A 17,021-nucleotide genomic window follows, 5' to 3' on the forward strand; every position below is an offset into this window, starting at 1 on the left:
ATGTTTTTCGGTGAAGGTGAAATGAAGTCTTTTCTCGCGACTTCCTGACTTTTCATAAGAAAGTTGTGGCGTTTATTTTATTTTTTATGTCATATTAAAAGTCCAATACATATTACGAAATCGGAAAAATTGAGCAACCGCATACAAAAATAGATCGATAGAAATGGTCATAAAGGAATTTCAAAGGACAGAACAACGATTTAACTGCAAAAAATAGATTCCATAAGAGCGGTTACATATGTATATTTTTGAGTGAGAATGTCAATTTAAATTTAAATTTAATGAGTAAATCAAACATTTTTGCAAATACCATCTGATCAGCCTAGACTGACAAAACAAAATTACATTTTCTCGTTCTTAAATGGGGAACTTTTTTCGGTTTCGTCTAATTTCTGGTGTACCTTTCGCTAGATTCTTGGATAGTTTGGCTTTCAGATTTAAAACGCCACGTCTCGTCACCAGTAACGATCCAACACACACACATCCACAAATGTTGAGTCCCCAGTTACGTTATCAACCATATCTTTTGCGACCTCTACTCGATGTCGGTTTCAGATCTTTTGGTATGAGTCTAACATTGATCCGCTTCGAACTCTAAATCTGCAGCCTTCACTCAGATCGCGGAGCGGCGATACTAGCCTTGAACTCATTAACAGTGCGTTCAGGTTTGGCCAAGAAGTTCTTAATCTCGCTATCAATAGCATCGAGTATCTTTGTGATATGAAAACTGGAAATAGTAAAGCTGATGAGCTAGTAAGGAAAGGAACCCCAGAACCTCTATCAGTAGAATGGGAGTGGGTCGGTACTCCCATATCTTCTTATGTTCTACTACCAGGTAGCTGGGCTTCGCGGGAGCTTGGCCAGCGCTGAACCACCATCCGTAAATGCGCTGTCGCAAAATCTTCTTGGCCCAAGATTGATCGCAAGAGATCTAGTGATCTCTTTCTGACCTCAGTAAGGCTAGCGTCTCCCTAGTTGTGGGGCTTGTAACAGGCCATTGCTCTATTGGCGTCCATGCTGTAAGGGAATCCTACCAGAAGCCATTTGCAGAAGCTGTGTGGAAAAGACAAAATGAAAACTACTCAACACTTCCTTCTTGACTGTCTCGCATTTAGGAGGTCAAGACTTAAACACTTGGAAGCGCATACCTTCAGACATTCCACCGAACCGGCTGGAAAGGAAATTAACTCAAGACGAGTTACGAGTAAACTTGTCTCCCGATTTGAAAAATTCAGTTTCGGGAAAATGCGTTTATACTTCTCTTTCAGTTAGCCGATCTTTTGCCTCAAACCGCTAAAAATTTAAAAACTCTCGGTGCATAAATGTGCAATCAAGCAACACAACTAAATTGAACTATCATTTTAAACTAAGAGATCAAAGTAAAATAAATTCTTCTCGCTGCTGAAATTTCTTTTGTTGATAAGTAAAAGAAATATTAATCAGATTCTCGCATGACTAGAAGAATTCTGGATATGCACTCTAGGCGAATTCTAAACATTAAAAAGCAGTTAACGAGATGCATTATCTTTATTACGAATGATACAAAGCCAAACTAACGGAATAATTCTCAATTGAAAGCCTTTTACAGTAATTTCCGCAACTCACGCATTTCCGCTCATTCAAATAATTACAAAGCACACAGAAGAATAGAATAGAAAGAAAGAAGATTATTACCCAAAAGTCAATACGAATTTGTAACGCTTATACTTTGCCGCAGCGCTTCAAATTGTATTTATCTTTCATTGAGGGCTGGCGGACTGCGAGCGCTGCCTGAAATTGGCAGCTACTCAACTATTTCGCACAACAAGCATTTGATTAATGATTGAAGCCAACATTTTTTCGCTTAATATACTTATATGTATATATTTATATTTGTAACACCAGCGAAGAAAGAAAAACGAAAATCAGAATTGATAAATGGGGGAAAAAGCAAGTTAATTGTTGTTAACTTGACGCTATTTAAGCGTGCACAAGCACGCGAAGATGCCCGCGCGCCGACTGCGGGACGCTGCGGCAAGCAACAGGAAAAGAAATGAATTAAAAAGCCATAATACACACACATATAAAAAGTGAGTTGTAATAAAAAATCGTTAAAAAACAACAAAAAAAAACAGCAATGAAAAAATATCTGAAGCACTTTCCGACGCAGTGAAGTGAGTGGCGACGGCACTCAACACGGTTGCAGCAAACAGCAAAAGTGATAGCTATAACAGTGCCAACAACACCATCTTCATCAACCACCGCCAACAATAACAACAGCACCAACGCGACGCGCGTTCTTCTCCGTTCCACCGCCACGCCACCATCACACCGGCAACATCAGCCATCAACGTCAACTTTATGGCAAATAATATCGCCGTCATCAATGCTGGCGGTTGAGGATATCCTCAGCACTCAACGACGCATTTTAATATTCACATTCACCCAGCCGCGCACTGCACGGGTTAAATTTGTATATGTATGGACAATGACGGACATAAAAATAAGTATATTCCCTGTTACAAACAATAATCTAAAGAAAAATAGTTCTATCCCAAACAAGGTTGCGAATTTTATGATCCTAAAATTCTACATTAAAAATTAATTCCAAAATCTAAATCAAAAAATAAATGTTTTAATTCACGATGGATTTGGCTTACGAAAGTTCTGTAAATTCCTCCACAATTCTGTCTTGGTTTTCAACTTGACGTTTCCAGTTTTTTCTTTGATGATTCTCCATTTGTCAAATTTAGGTCGGCCCATATACCGGCGAGGCAGTTGTGGATGGGAAGACGACGTTGGAGAAGAGGAACAGAGAGCTTCTTTATGGATGGGTCAAAGCTTGGGGGAAGGTCGGTGGAAGGTCTTACTGTCAGGAGCTCTCTATTAAATCCAGCTGTTGCTGTGTTTTCCAATCCGATATTACAGCCATTAAGGTAGCAATAGATTTACTGCTCTGGAGTGCAGGCTCCCTCAGAGAAGTGATCATCAACTTAGATAGCAGGGCGGCGATACTAACCTTGAGGTCATTAACAGTGCGTTCAGGGTTGACCAAGAAATGCCTAACCTCGTTATCAATACCATAGTGATACTTTGTGATAAAACTGGTATTGGTTTCAGGCCACAGAAGAATCGTAGGCAAATGTAAAGCTAATGAGCTAATAAGCACAGGCATTCTAGAACCGCTATCAGTAAAATGGGAGCGGGTCAGTGCTCCAGTATCCTCTTTTGTGCTACTACTAGATAGCAGGGCTTCGGGAGCTTGGTCAGTGCTGGATCACCATCGGTACATACGCTGTCGCAAAATCCTTTTGGCCCAAGTTCGAGCACACGAGATCTAGTGATCTCTTTATCCTCAGTGAGGCTAGCTTCTCCCTAGTTGTGGGAGGGAGGTTTAACAGACCAATGCTCTATTGGCGTACATGCTATAAGACTGGGTATCTTACCAGAGGTCATCTGCAGAAAGTATGTAGAAGAAAACGAGATGGAAGCAATTCCATACTTCTTTCTTGGCTGTCCCGGATTATTCTTTCTTGACTTTCCCCTTTTTGACCGCTGGAAGGTCAAGGCTTAAATACTTGGGAGCGCGTACCTTCCTTCCACCGAACTGGCGGGAATGGTAATTAACCGCCTGTGTAAATTTGTATTGGCTCTTTCCTTTGACTTCACAGAGGACTGCGTATAGCAGTCGACGTGCGATCTTTCTAGATCAGCCTAAGCCTAACCTAAGTCTGGATATTGGGAAGGGCAGATTCTTTTATTTAACTTTTTTTTATTACTGAAAGGTATTTTAGCTTCGGTAAATCTGAAGTTACCATTTTTATTGTTAAAAATAATTTGCCGTCGAATATTATAGGGTTAAGTGTTCTTATTTTTTTGACTGTGAATATATACATATCTGCGATAGTCATCCATTCACTTGTGCAGCAGCAGAGAACACCAGTGATATGCATCGCTGCACTGTACTGGCGACAAGGCAAGTGTGCAGCATTTTGTTGCAAGTACTCACGTGTGCATCATCTAGCCAGGGCAGGGCGTGTGTGAAGTGCGCCTGGATATATGTGGTAACAAGTATTCTAGCTTATTCTTTGCATTAATAGAACGTGAACAAGTGTTGAATATGAAGTTGAAAGTATGTTGATAATGTAGAATTATGCGCTAATTGTTGTTTTTGTTGCGGTTGGCTGACTACTCACAGCTTTACGTAGCGTTGCATGTTCATAGGTACTTTGTTGTAGCGGTGTTGCACAAAGTGGCTCCACTCCACGCACACCTGACGTCCCAATCGTTCAACTGCCGCACTTGCCGCCACCGAACCACCGCCACTTGCACCATTAAAAAGTGTTAGTGGCCACGGCGGCCTTTATGTGTGCGCTGACCATGGCCGTGTGCAGTGGACCCATGCGCACACATACACATGTACTGCGGCAAACTTAAGCGGCAGTGTTTAAGTGCATGCCACCCGTAAACCACTAATTCACATGCACATAACTGCGTTGCTGGCGAGTGGCACATTTGCATAGTTATTGCCATTGCAAGTGCCATTTGACTGTGAGCTGTGAATGCCAGCCCATAAGATCACTTATAAGTGCATGTATGTATATATGTATGTATGTGTGTTTGTCTGTCTCTATGACAGTAGTTATTAGCATGTGTGTGCGTGCACTAAGATTTATGTGCTTTCAAAAAGGAGTGGCGATTATGCTTGCATACAAGACACTCAAGGCGACCGCCTCGGCCGTTTCTAATGCATCCGAATTTTTAGTACCAATTTAATTCGCTCGTTTATTGCACATACAAACGAGACATATTTTTATCAAATATTTCCATGAACAGCGCGCCGAAAATTTATTTGCTCGTCGCACGAACACTCGACGGCAGTTCAGCTGGCGTTTGGGAATTAGTTAACGATGTAGAGATAAAAGCAAAGAGGGCGGGTGGGGACATTAAATTTGAGTGCAATAGTGGGGTATATAATTAGTAGAAGTTAGATATATAATAAAGAATATTCGATTATCATTGAGCGTAAGCGATTTCCATTCACAGTAACGTACCGGTCTTCATCATCACAGAAGAAGTAAGGCCCAATGACGCCGCCGGCCCATAAACCGCACCAAACCATAATTTTTTCGGGATGTAATGGTGACACATGGACTACGTGTGGACTGCTACTTGACCAAAAATGCATATTTTGCTTATTGACGAAGTCATTCAGCCAGAAATTAGCCTCATCACTGAAGATGATTTTTCGATGAAAATCCGGCTCATTCTCAAGTTATTGCTCAGCCCAATTAACGCACATACGACGATTCTAGTGGCCAAGCGACTTCAGTTTTTACTTCAATATGATCTTGTGAAGATGTAGGCCAAGATCTTTTCCCAACTGCCCAACACTTCTACTTCTACGGGCACTTGTTTATCTAACTGGCACAGGAACATTTTGTACTGTGCCTTGGACTCAAATTTTTCCACTAGACGTTCAATTGTTGATCTGACAGCACGATTGTGACGAACAATAATTGGATCTGGCGTTCTTAAAGTTGAGGCCACTTACTCCATTTAAGGCAGTCAATTTTAATAATTTAGACTCGTTGTTGGATCGTATATCTTTCCATGATGAAATGCAAATCTGACTGAAGAGAAATGTCAAAAGAGGAAAAAATATGGCGTCGTTTGCTGTTTCCATCGGTCTACCTTTGTAGCATCCCTATGAAAAAACCTTTTACAACAGAGGATTTGTTTAAGCGCCGCATTTTCTCTTCATAAATTGTATTTTTCCATTTGCTAGTATTATATACATATATATAAAGAAAATGCTTAAAACTCGAAAACAATTGATACAATTGTTCTCTTTTCGTCTTTTTTTAGGCTGACACACTAGACGTGCTCTTTAAAAAACAAAGGCATACAGAAGCGTTTCCATTAACATAGAAATAAGTGTAAGACCTCGCTATAATAACAAGTTTTTGTAGGTTATAGTTAAAAGAAAAATTGTAGTTACAGCAAAAACTAAAAATAATTGCCATTTTTTTCCTAAATATTAAGATCAATTTAGGTTTAAAATATTTCTGCCTCATAACGGCCAAACGTTCAATGCTTCGATGGCAATTGGAAGTTGAAAATGTGCCGCTACCAGAAACGTAGCAAATTGTGTGTGCTAAGGCAAAAGTTAAACTACAATTACCCAATACCCGCCTAGCCTTTCTCACCGAAAGGTCTTTATAGAAATTGCTGCCATTAACTTAATGCGCCCGCGAGTAAATACGAGGATAATAGAAAATTTCTTTGCTGGCAAACAAACTACGTGAAAACATTCTCACACTGCTTACTTACCACGCTGGTTGTTATTTGCTGCAGTTGTTGTTGTAGTTGTTGTGCTGCCATTATTGCCAATATTTGAATTTGAATTCGATGAATTACTGTAGAAATTATTTGTGTGGTTCGTGTGACCATTCGAGTTTCTATTTAACGGCGTCAACGGCGATCCCATGCCGTTGTCAACATCGGTGCCCACAACAATGGCGTTGCCGTTGCCGCTGCCGGTGGCACCAACGGCTGCAACGTGACCGGCCACTTCGTTGGCGGTTGTGGTGTTTGTATTGATGTCAGCCTGTTTGGTTGTTGTCATTATTGCTGCTGTTTGTTGTTGCAGTTGTTGTGCAGTTGCAACGCTTGCAGGCAACGCGGCAGACAGGCGTGTAGTTATTTGCTGTCCGCAGTTTGCAGTTGGCCGTTATTTGTTGTTCGTTGCCGTTGTGTTGACCGGCAACGTTCAACACCCTTATTTGTTGCAGCTAAATGTGGCCCTCACCGGCAATTGGTGGTGGCACGCCAGCAAAAAATTGTAATAACACAAGTTGGCAAAATTGGCGAAAGGAAAAAAGTCGTCCAAGCAATATCTTTTATCTATAACACTAACGGTTTTTTGGTTGCAACTTTTTTATTGTTCTTTTTGTTGGTAAAACGGGTCATAATATTTTTCGCTTTGTTTGTTGTGTGTTGTTTTTGTCAAGGTGTTGCAACAATCATGCAAATTGCGCGCGCAAACAGCAATTGTTTGTTGTTGTAATTTTTGTTGGCTTTTTCGGTTTCTGGCGGTGTTCGGCGTTGCCAATTGCTCTGACAGCTGTTACACTTTTTACTAGTGTTTATTTTACACTCGTTGTTGTTGCTGTGTCATTACCGCAAGTACACCGGTACTCAAAATATTTGTTGGTGTTTATTGTTTTTGCTTTTGTGTTTGCTTTGGGCTGGCGCATAAATTGTCGGTTTATTATTTTTGGCTTTCAATAAACGAATTTCACTTTCCACTTCAATCTAATGTTTACCCTGAAATTAAAGCGTGAAATATTTGTTAGTGATCTTGTGCGAAACAAGCATAATTATATACAATTCGAAGCAAAGTATTTCAAAGTACTAATACCCGTGTGTTTGTAGACATTTTAGTACTACATTTGTTTATACAAAAATCGCTAATTGGTTTCGCTAATTGTTAGCACGAGTACTTACTAAGTATATGTTTTACAGTGATAACTAGCAGATTACCCACTCGTGTCTAAAAATAGCTACAAACAAGTTAGGAAGAGCTAAGGTCGGATATAACCGAACATTTCATATTCATCCTTAAGTGTGAAAATCTCTATATTGGATATATGGAGGCTAAAGGAAGTATTGCCCCTATTCAATTCATTTGTAGCACACAGACATACTGTCATCAGGAAAAGATCCTCTCTGAATTTCAATTATAAATCTGGCACATGGACCAAAATTTTCGGTCAAATGTTAACTATAGGTACTAAGATTCTCAAATCGATGCTCCGATAGGGACAGCGAACGATGCCATATTTTTTTCGCTCTTTTGACATTTCTCTTTACTAAGGTTTGCTATCATCATGGAAAGATATATGGTTCAACAACGAGTCGAAATTATTAAAATTTACTACCAAAAGTCGGAATGCGTACTTTATGGTCGTCATAATCGTCCTGTCAGATCAACAATTGAGCGTCTAGTGGAAAAAATTTAAGTCACAGGCACAGTACGAAATGATCGCGTGCCAGTGAGACAAGGAGTGCCCGTAGTGTGGAGAATATTGCTCCCGCTAGCGCCTCAATTGAGAAAGATCCAAGACTCTCACGTGTCGTTCTCAAGCGTTGGGCATCTCTGTGGCGTCGTTCAGACAAATTTGGCGAAAAGATCTTGCAACGACTTGAAAATGATCCGGATTTTCATTACAAAATCATCTTCAGCGATGAGGCTCATTTCTGCCTGAATAGCTTCGTCAATAAGCAAGATTTGTGTGAGGCAGCAATCCACACGCACTCCAAGACTGGTGCAGTTTATGAGCCGTACTTCTTCCGTGATGATCAAAACCAGCACGTTACTGTGAATGGAAATCGCCATCACTCAGTGATAACCGAATATTTGTGGCCTGAATTAGATGATACGGACTTTGACAATATATGGTTCCAATAGGACGACGCTACAAGCCACACAGCGAATGTCACAATCGATTTATTGAAAACCAAGTTTGGTGAAATGGCCGTTAGACTATTTCCTGTGGAGTTACGTCAAGTCTTTGGGGAAGCCAGCAAGTCAGCGACGTTTGAACGTCGTATGAATATCGAACGTGAAATTACAGTATTATCGACTGATTTCTGCTTGAAAACCGTCGAAAATTGTGTTCAGCGTCATGCAAAAGAAATCGAGTTTTATACATAATAAACATCTAATGTACTTTCACAATAATAAAGAATTTTATTGATATTCCAAAACATTTTGTTTTATTTGAGAAAACTTTTGTAGCGCTCTTATGCAAAAACCCGTTATAACCCGATATATATTACGCTTAATTTTAGGTTATATACATATGTACGTACTTTATATGTACATTTAAAATATTTTACTTGAAGAATTACTTTTTAATTTTTTGTAAGACAGTTCGATTTCTGACCTATAACTTTATAAAGAAAGTAGAAATAAATTTATAAGTAGAAAAAAACCAAAGAGCTTAATAACATAGATCACCTGATCATATTTGACCTGGATTATTCCTTTTAAACTGCCCACGCAAGACGAATTGATAAAAAAATTTAAAATTGGTACAACCCTTTTTATGTTCGTATACAATTGGTTTGGCGATTTTTACCATAGGAAAAAATTTAACACCGATTTTGCGGAGCTTAAGTAACACAAAGCATTCAAAAAAGCTCGTGAATTAATCGAAAACTTTTTTCATGCGAGTCACCTATCCAGCTACTTCAATGAATAGTTATCGGATAAGATAAAGAAAGAGAAACTTGAAAATTGTCGCGTTGGCGTGGGAAAGACAGCAGGGGAGCTCACAATTTCTTACAGATCGACTAAATACATTTTGGTTACTATTTTGAAAAAAAGTGTGTCAATACTAGACTCGTACCGAAAGACTTAAGAGGAGAGGTCGCAAAAGAGATGCTTCACAACGTAGATGAGGACCACACATTCAACATTATTATTGGAAACGAGAAGTGGATTTATGAACTGACATCGAAACTGTCCAAGAATCTCTCGAATGGTGCTCCAAAAATGAACCGAAAACGAACAAAATTCGCTAAATGCACTGCCCACCTCTGCACTGGTAAAGGCACTGAAACCCATCCCAGTCGACACTTATAACAATTATTTTGCTCAGCAATCGATCTTATGCAATATTTATCGTTATGTATGTTTTCAACAAATCATTCGCAAAGTCTTGCTTACAAACTCTGCATGAACCAATTTAGCGGATATTGTCATGGTTCCAGTGCCATTTGTTAGAATCATAGATAAGGGAGATGAAGAAATTGTTACTTTTGTTCATCCAAAGAGGACTTTATCTCTCAACTCCCTCCTTAGTTCTTAAGTCCACAACAGCTCCTGATAGGAAGTTGGATTTAAAGATATATGGGTCAAATCACGTCAAGTGGTCCATAAAAATTTCGAAAAATCTCCGATTTTGAAAATTAGCAGTTCATTAGGAAGGGGATCAGACGCATACCCCGTGATATAAATATTTTGTCAAAATTCTTTTTTTTTTTTGTTAAAGTTATTGAAGGTTGAAATTTAGAGCACGCATCATAAAATTCTTTAACATTAAGAACCATTCATACAAAGTATGTGAGGTTGATGTAGTAGTTATATTATCTGCATACTAAGACATTCTTTGCAAAATTAAAGCTTCGTTTTGTGCCTGAATTCAAAATATATTATGTAATCCTTTTAGAACTGAAAGTGGTTGCTACCCTTGCGGTCTGAAAATATCGATTATTTAGCAAATTTCTAATGTAGACCAGGAGTAACCAAAAAATTTAACTCCGGACCCTTACGATAGCAACACCAATAAAAACTACAACAATACAAAATACGTCGACTCAGTGCTATTCGTAAGTTCGTATATTAAGAGATATCAGAGCCCAAAACCCTACCCGGCGCTGACCATTATCGTCAGGCTATCTCAAATTTAAATGCATGCTCACCAAAGTATAGTGTTTTTTATTTTGGCACGATTCTGACAAAACTATGGAAGATATATTGAAAATCTTAAAATTTTTACTGATTCACAAAATATCTAGCTTGGTTCGAAAAGACTGCTAGAAATGTCTAGAGCAAGGCACCAAGGAAACAATGGAGCATCTCTCATACACTTGTTCTACCTTGGCAAGACTTTGCTGTAAGCATCTGGGGTCCCCTCGATATGATACACTGGAGGAGGTATCGATGCGAGGGCACAGAGTCTTAAAATTCGCATCAAGCGCAGGCATTCTAATGGATCACTACTCATAGGACCTAGTAACTGAACTCCATCTGGTATCGCAAAGGACCAAAACTGGTCTAAGCTTGGCTCATTGACCTACGAGATTAACCCACCCTTGAGATTAATCTTAGACATGAGCTATTTTGGAAATATTGTGCAAATGAATATGTGATGTTTTTGAAATCCATCCTCAAAAATAGGCGCTAAATCTGAGTGCGATGTTAGACGACCACCTTAAATTCGAAAATTCGACACACTGTTGGGTAGTCACGAACTCAAAAAGAATATAGTATATTCAATAACTTCTAAAAAAGAAGCCAATATCTTATGAAATTTTCTGAAAATACACCCGAGGAAAGCTACAACACATTTCTAAGAACTAAACTGTGAAACGTGACACCGGAGCTCCTCACACACTCAGCTCTGCTGTTCGTTGTGTTGTGTGACATAAATGCGAACATTTTCATTACAAATTATTAGTACCTGTTATTAATATGCATACATACACACACACTTCGTTATGTGTGTTGCATAATCTGTAAAGTATCGGTGTTCGATTATGAACAAGTGTCGGCTTAAGGTATCCACCTCGTATTGTTTACTCGGGCAGCTCTAGAAACGCACAACAACACCTGCGACTGCCGGCTGCGGTGTGGCGTGTAAATGTAAACAAATTGTAATGCTAGAAGCTTATTGACGCCCTATAAACAAATTAACAAAAACAAAAATGCAACAACAAGCAAAGCAAGCTATGTAAAAGAGTGAACTGGAGAAGCGCATGAAAGAGTGCTGACTACAAAGCGGGGTTCATTAAACCTCGTCGAATGCAAGTGAATCGGCGACAAACAAATTGCCATGCAAGACACGTCCAACACCATGGCAATAGACAGGTAGACATTAGACAAGAGACGAGAGACAGCTCCTAAAATACACAGATTTACTACTAAGTATAAATAAAGCAAAAATGTGAGTGTGAGTGTGCGATTTTGTAGTCAAGTACACACATATGCATGTACATATATGTAGGGGTCCAAACGCATGTCAGTCCAAATGTCCATCAACGAGTTGCTGAGCCGATTACTTAAAAGCAAAAGTAGCCGAAGGTGAGCGTTGGCAGGAATTGTTGTTTTTATTCTCATTTTTTATTCGTTTCTATTTTCTCCTTGTCACTGTTGTTATTGTTGTAACTAATTTGAAATGAAAGTAGCACCGTCACTGCAAATTAAGTATTTAAACGATTACCCGGTTTAATGCGAGTTCAAGGCGCTCAAATTAATTTTATACGACAACAACAATGTATCATACAAATATGTGCATATGTATGTAAATGCATAGGCAAACGAATGAAAAAATATTGAAATAAAAATGCGGAAACAAAAGGAAAATCTTTTAAATGGCATTTCCGGGGCCATTGCTTAAATGCTTGCCATTTTGAGTTAATAATTTTAATTGATCGTCTTTTTAATAGCGCCAAGCAAAAGTTGGAGCGCAAAGTGCAAAATTTGACGAAAAAAGGTCACACTTAAGACGGAGTTTGCAGCGGAACGGATTTATGCTACCGATTAACGTAATCAATGTAGTTGCTCATCGACGCTTTTATACCCTAAACAGGGTAACATTGACTGATGCGATGTTTGGGAAGTGGAGCCGTCTTGTTGGAACCAAATGTCGCCGAGATCATGAACTTCAATTTCAGGCGTCAAATAGTCCGTTATCATGGCGCGATAACGATCGCCATTGACGGTAACGTTCTCACCGGCTTCAAATTTGAAGAAATCAAATCACATCAAACCATTGTTTATTCTGGATGAAATGGCCTTGAACCTCTTCAGGTTGCTCTTCGTCTCAAATGCGGCAATTTTCGCTTGCTTTCATGCCCATTCAGCCAGAAATGGACCTCATTGCTGAACCAAATCTGGTTCGAAAACATCGTATCTTTTTGGAACTATTCAAGAGCCCACAGAGTGAAGTCATTTCGATTGGAAAGATCGTGTGGCTTCAGTTCTTTCACAATCTGTATTTTGTACACTTTCAATTTAAGATCTCGACGTAAAGTGCGCCAAGCCGTTCCATACGTCTGTCCGAGCTGCTGCCAATGGCGCCGAATCGACTCTTCACGGTCTTCGGTATACTCTCAGCTGCGGCTGCTATATTTTCTCCATTGTAATCATCATTATGGTGCAGAGATCGCAAAAGAGATACGTAGTGGAGATAAAGTAGCTGAAAATCTTACATTCATCAAACATGTGATAATAAGTTTTAATATACTACTTTATTTTTAGTAAAAAAAATATAAAAGGGAAGCTTAAGCTAAGACGTAAACTTGATTTCCATATCCGTTAGAGTTCTCTCAAGTGCCATGAAACCTCTAATTTGTCGGAATTCTACTTCCGCAAAGTGAATATATCCCTTCTTCAGACGGTAATTGAGGGTTTTGCTGATTCATCAGCCTCGTTAAGAATAATATATAGTATGTGGATTTTACACAATTTTACAAAGTATTGTGGAGTTTTTTTTGCTTATAATTTTAGCTTTTCATATTTCATTTCCCCTTCGTCATGCTTAAAATCTTTATTTCTTTATTATTTTCTTTCCGGTCATAATTACAGATTCACTTTACGCGCTCGCCACTTGCAACTAATTCGTATAATGAGCCGAACAATGTGGCATTTAGCAAGCTGAAGTGGACTCTTCACAAACTCTTCAAGCAAAACCCTTCACGGTATGATCGTGCCATTTGTGGTAAGTACAAACGTACACACATATAGTATGTATATATATGTACATATGTGTAGATTTATTACTGTATGTATGTGTATATATAACACAAGAGCAGTTACAGATTCCTAGGCACAGACTGCCAGGCAATGAATGGGCAAAATTTGTTGGAATGGGAGTTCTAAAAACGGAGATTCGAAACCAAAATGAGCAGGAGCCAATATATGTATGTAAGTACAAGAAAACGAAGAGACGGCCAAATCGTTATACTTTTGTATGGTTTAAGTGTTCACGTTTTGAGTTTTTTTAATATTTTTTTCTACTTTTTTTTCATTTTTTAACTTTTTTTTAATTTTTTTTCCTTTTTTTGCATGCACGCGACGCTACACCGCAGCTAAGCGTATTCATGTCAACTTGGTGGCACAAGCCAAGCGCCCAGTCAATACCGGTGCGACCGCATTCTTTAGCGGATTTCCGAGATTTGCACTTGAGGCAAATGCGGTGATTTCGCCGCCAAGCGAGAATCGCACACCAACACACACACACAGACATAGGTTTAATGCTTAAAATAAAAGCGCTAAAAAACCGAAAAAACCGCCAATGCAAGAAACAGAAATTTTTCACAGTAAAAAATCGCAAAAAAAAAACAAAGAAATTAAAATTGCATAGGCAATTTCAAGTCGGCTTAGATGGCATGGTTGGCATTGCAGGAAAAGTGAAAATCTGTGCGAATTCCTGTGGTGGGAAAAATTTCGAAAATTCAACTCTACCAAAAGCCTCACAGCTATTCATACAAGCACAGACTAGCATATTAATAAGTCAGCATAGCTCAGCTGTCACTTTTCGTACGCTTATTCCCATAAATTTTGCAATGGCACTCAGGTCGGTACGCATATGCATGCATACATATGTGTGTGTGTGTGCGCGCTTGCATGCTCACATGTGCCTTGGTGCCTTGGCTTGCGTTCGCCTATAGAGTTAACCGCTTTGGAAAAAAATTAAATGAAAAATGCACCGCATATATCGTGGAGTAGGCGCTAGGGCACCCTCTCACCGTTCTGCAAAGCGCAATTACGCGGAAACACACACACAAATGCACAGAAGCGCGCACACACACACATGCATTGCTGGGGTAAAAATGCATTCAGCGAAAACTAGTTTTGTAATGGAAATTCCATGCACCGCACTGCACTCAAAAGTAGCGCCCACAAGCGGGTTTTTTATATATAGGCAATATGAGTACTCATATATAGTAACCGATCCAATGCCAAATTCGCGCAGTCATTTTATTCGCAACACAACAATTGGCAACAAAACAACAAAAGGCGCAACAGCTACACTTGGCTTTGCCAACAATCAAGCTGGATAGCTTGTCGCTGATGTATGAATGGGACACAGACCGTGTAGGAAAATATTGTCTAAGTGTAACATTAAAATGTTAGAATTTTTAACTGACTTGAGTACTTCATATTTAAGTGGTTAGGTCAGAATATGATTCTAAATGTTTTTGGTAGTTTTCTAGACTGGACAAAGAAGCAAAACAAATGGATCTGGCAGTGAACGAAGGCAAGACGAAATATATATATCTCTTCTGTCATCAAACAAACAGTCCTCGCACTCGCGACTAGGCTCCCACGTCAATGATGACAATCATAACTTCGAAGTTGTAGATAATTTCGTTTATCTTGGATCCAGCAACAACGTCAACCTCGAAATTCAATGCCGAATTGCTCTTGCTAACTGGTGCTACTACCGACTGAGTAGGCAATTAAGAAATAAAGTTCTCTCTTGACGACCAAAGACCAAATTCTACAAGTTACTCACCATCCCCGTCCTTTTAAACGGTGCAGAGGCATGGACGATGACAACATCTGATGGCCTTACGAGTTTTCGAGAGAAAGATTTTCCGGAAGATTTTTGGTCCTTTGCGCATCGTCATCGGCGAATGTCGCAGTCAATGGAACTACATTGACATAGTTCAGTGAATTAAGAGATAGCGGCTACTATGGCTGGGTCATATCAACCGAATGAATGAAAACACTCCAGCTCTGAGAGCATTCGAAGTGGTACGCGCCGGGGGAAGCTGAAGAAGACCTCTACTCCATTTAAACTTAAAGCTCATAAAAGTTTTTTTATCTAAAACGTCGGTACTCGGGGACCATCGCATATATTACCACTTCAACATGAAAAAGTTTATTAACCTTATGTAGATTAAGGTCCCTTTTATATTTTGTTACAGATAACACAAGTTACTGCGAAGTTTCACGAATAATCATACGGACAATCCCACGGACGGCTAGCGACGCTTGTCCGTTGTGATCACCAGAACTCCTAGGTATGGATCAAACAGATTGTCGGATATCGACAAAACGCCTATAGTATACTATATTAATTGAGTAGGCTAATATCACATCCAGCCAATACGGCGGGTTCGGAAAAAGTATGACAACCGAGCTGTTTCAACCTTAATTTGGCGAAAACTGGACAGAGGAGGAGGAAGTGTCCACATGTTTACACTAGTGTCCAGTTTAGAACACTTATCATTGCGACGATGTGGGCTAACAGTCCACTCAAGGAACCCTACCAGTGCTGGTTGCTGACGAACACTTGCTTGCACGAAGCCCGGTGATCCAAAGATCCAGCGACCGAGTACACGAAGACTGAGAAACCTGCTCTTTACCATTCTGTTCGAACCTCCCTAAAAGACGCCACACTTCGGAAAAGTACATTTGTTGCTACCTTAATTACTGCCACTTCAGTTTGAAAGACACTACAGTGATCTGACAGTTTGGCCTTACTCTTTAAATAAGATAAAATTACAAATGAAATTTGTTTGCAAAACCAGTTCTTAATTTTTTTCTTAAAATTAAAATTAATTCGGGGAAAACTCTTCCATACACATAAGTATAATAAATCAAACATATAAAATGTAGGCGTATACATATTGCCCTCATTTTTGGCTTTATCAGAAAATATGCCTGATAGCTTTTGGTTACTAAAATCTTACTTTACATTAAACAACCCACCAGGATGTAATAAATTTTTATTTTCCAGATCTTGTGCAGCAACTATACCAACATCTAACTGGAAATCATTACTTTTAAAATATTTAAGTCACAGCGAAAAGAATTCAAGATTTTCCCGCAGGGATTGTATGAGTACGCATGCGACACATATGTAAAATATATTTATAATCTTTTTTGCACATATTCTCGTACATACACCTATAAATATGTACAAATACATATGTATCAAAGAATGTGGTTGAAAGTGAATTTCGCTTCACACAATTTGCCACAAGCTGTAAGGGGTACGAAAAGCTGAATATGGCAGCAGAATACAATGGTTTATAAAAAGACAACGCGTTTTGTGTCTTGAAATAGAATATTGGAAGCGTTTAAAAATAATTCGGTTTTATGCTTAGAGACTATGCTCCAATAGCTGCTCTCGGAATGCTAGCGACATTATTGGCAGTTCGAAATGCCGGTTCGATAAATTTTAAATTTGGGTAGATTTAAATTTAAAATTTATATATTCTAAGACTTTAAATTGAAA

The 17,021-nt window shown here is 39.1% G+C and overlaps 1 protein-coding gene across 3 annotated transcripts in view; it reads right to left on the minus strand.

Annotated features, from left to right (window-relative positions):
* LOC105227533 (signal transducer and activator of transcription B) overlaps positions 1–17,021 on the minus strand; it is a 56,193-nt gene that overhangs the window by 31,719 nt on the left and 7,453 nt on the right. For all 3 annotated transcript variants that reach the window (XM_011206905.4, XM_011206903.4, XM_049447170.1), the window contains exon 2: positions 6,313–7,308. In XM_011206905.4, coding sequence (XP_011205207.2) covers positions 6,313–6,607 — 295 coding nt within the window. In that variant the 5' untranslated portion in view covers positions 6,608–7,308. The remainder of the gene's footprint in view (positions 1–6,312; positions 7,309–17,021) is intronic.

This window comes from Bactrocera dorsalis, chromosome 2 (assembly GCF_023373825.1).
Source record: "Bactrocera dorsalis isolate Fly_Bdor chromosome 2, ASM2337382v1, whole genome shotgun sequence".
NCBI classification, from domain to species: domain Eukaryota; kingdom Metazoa; phylum Arthropoda; class Insecta; order Diptera; family Tephritidae; genus Bactrocera; species Bactrocera dorsalis.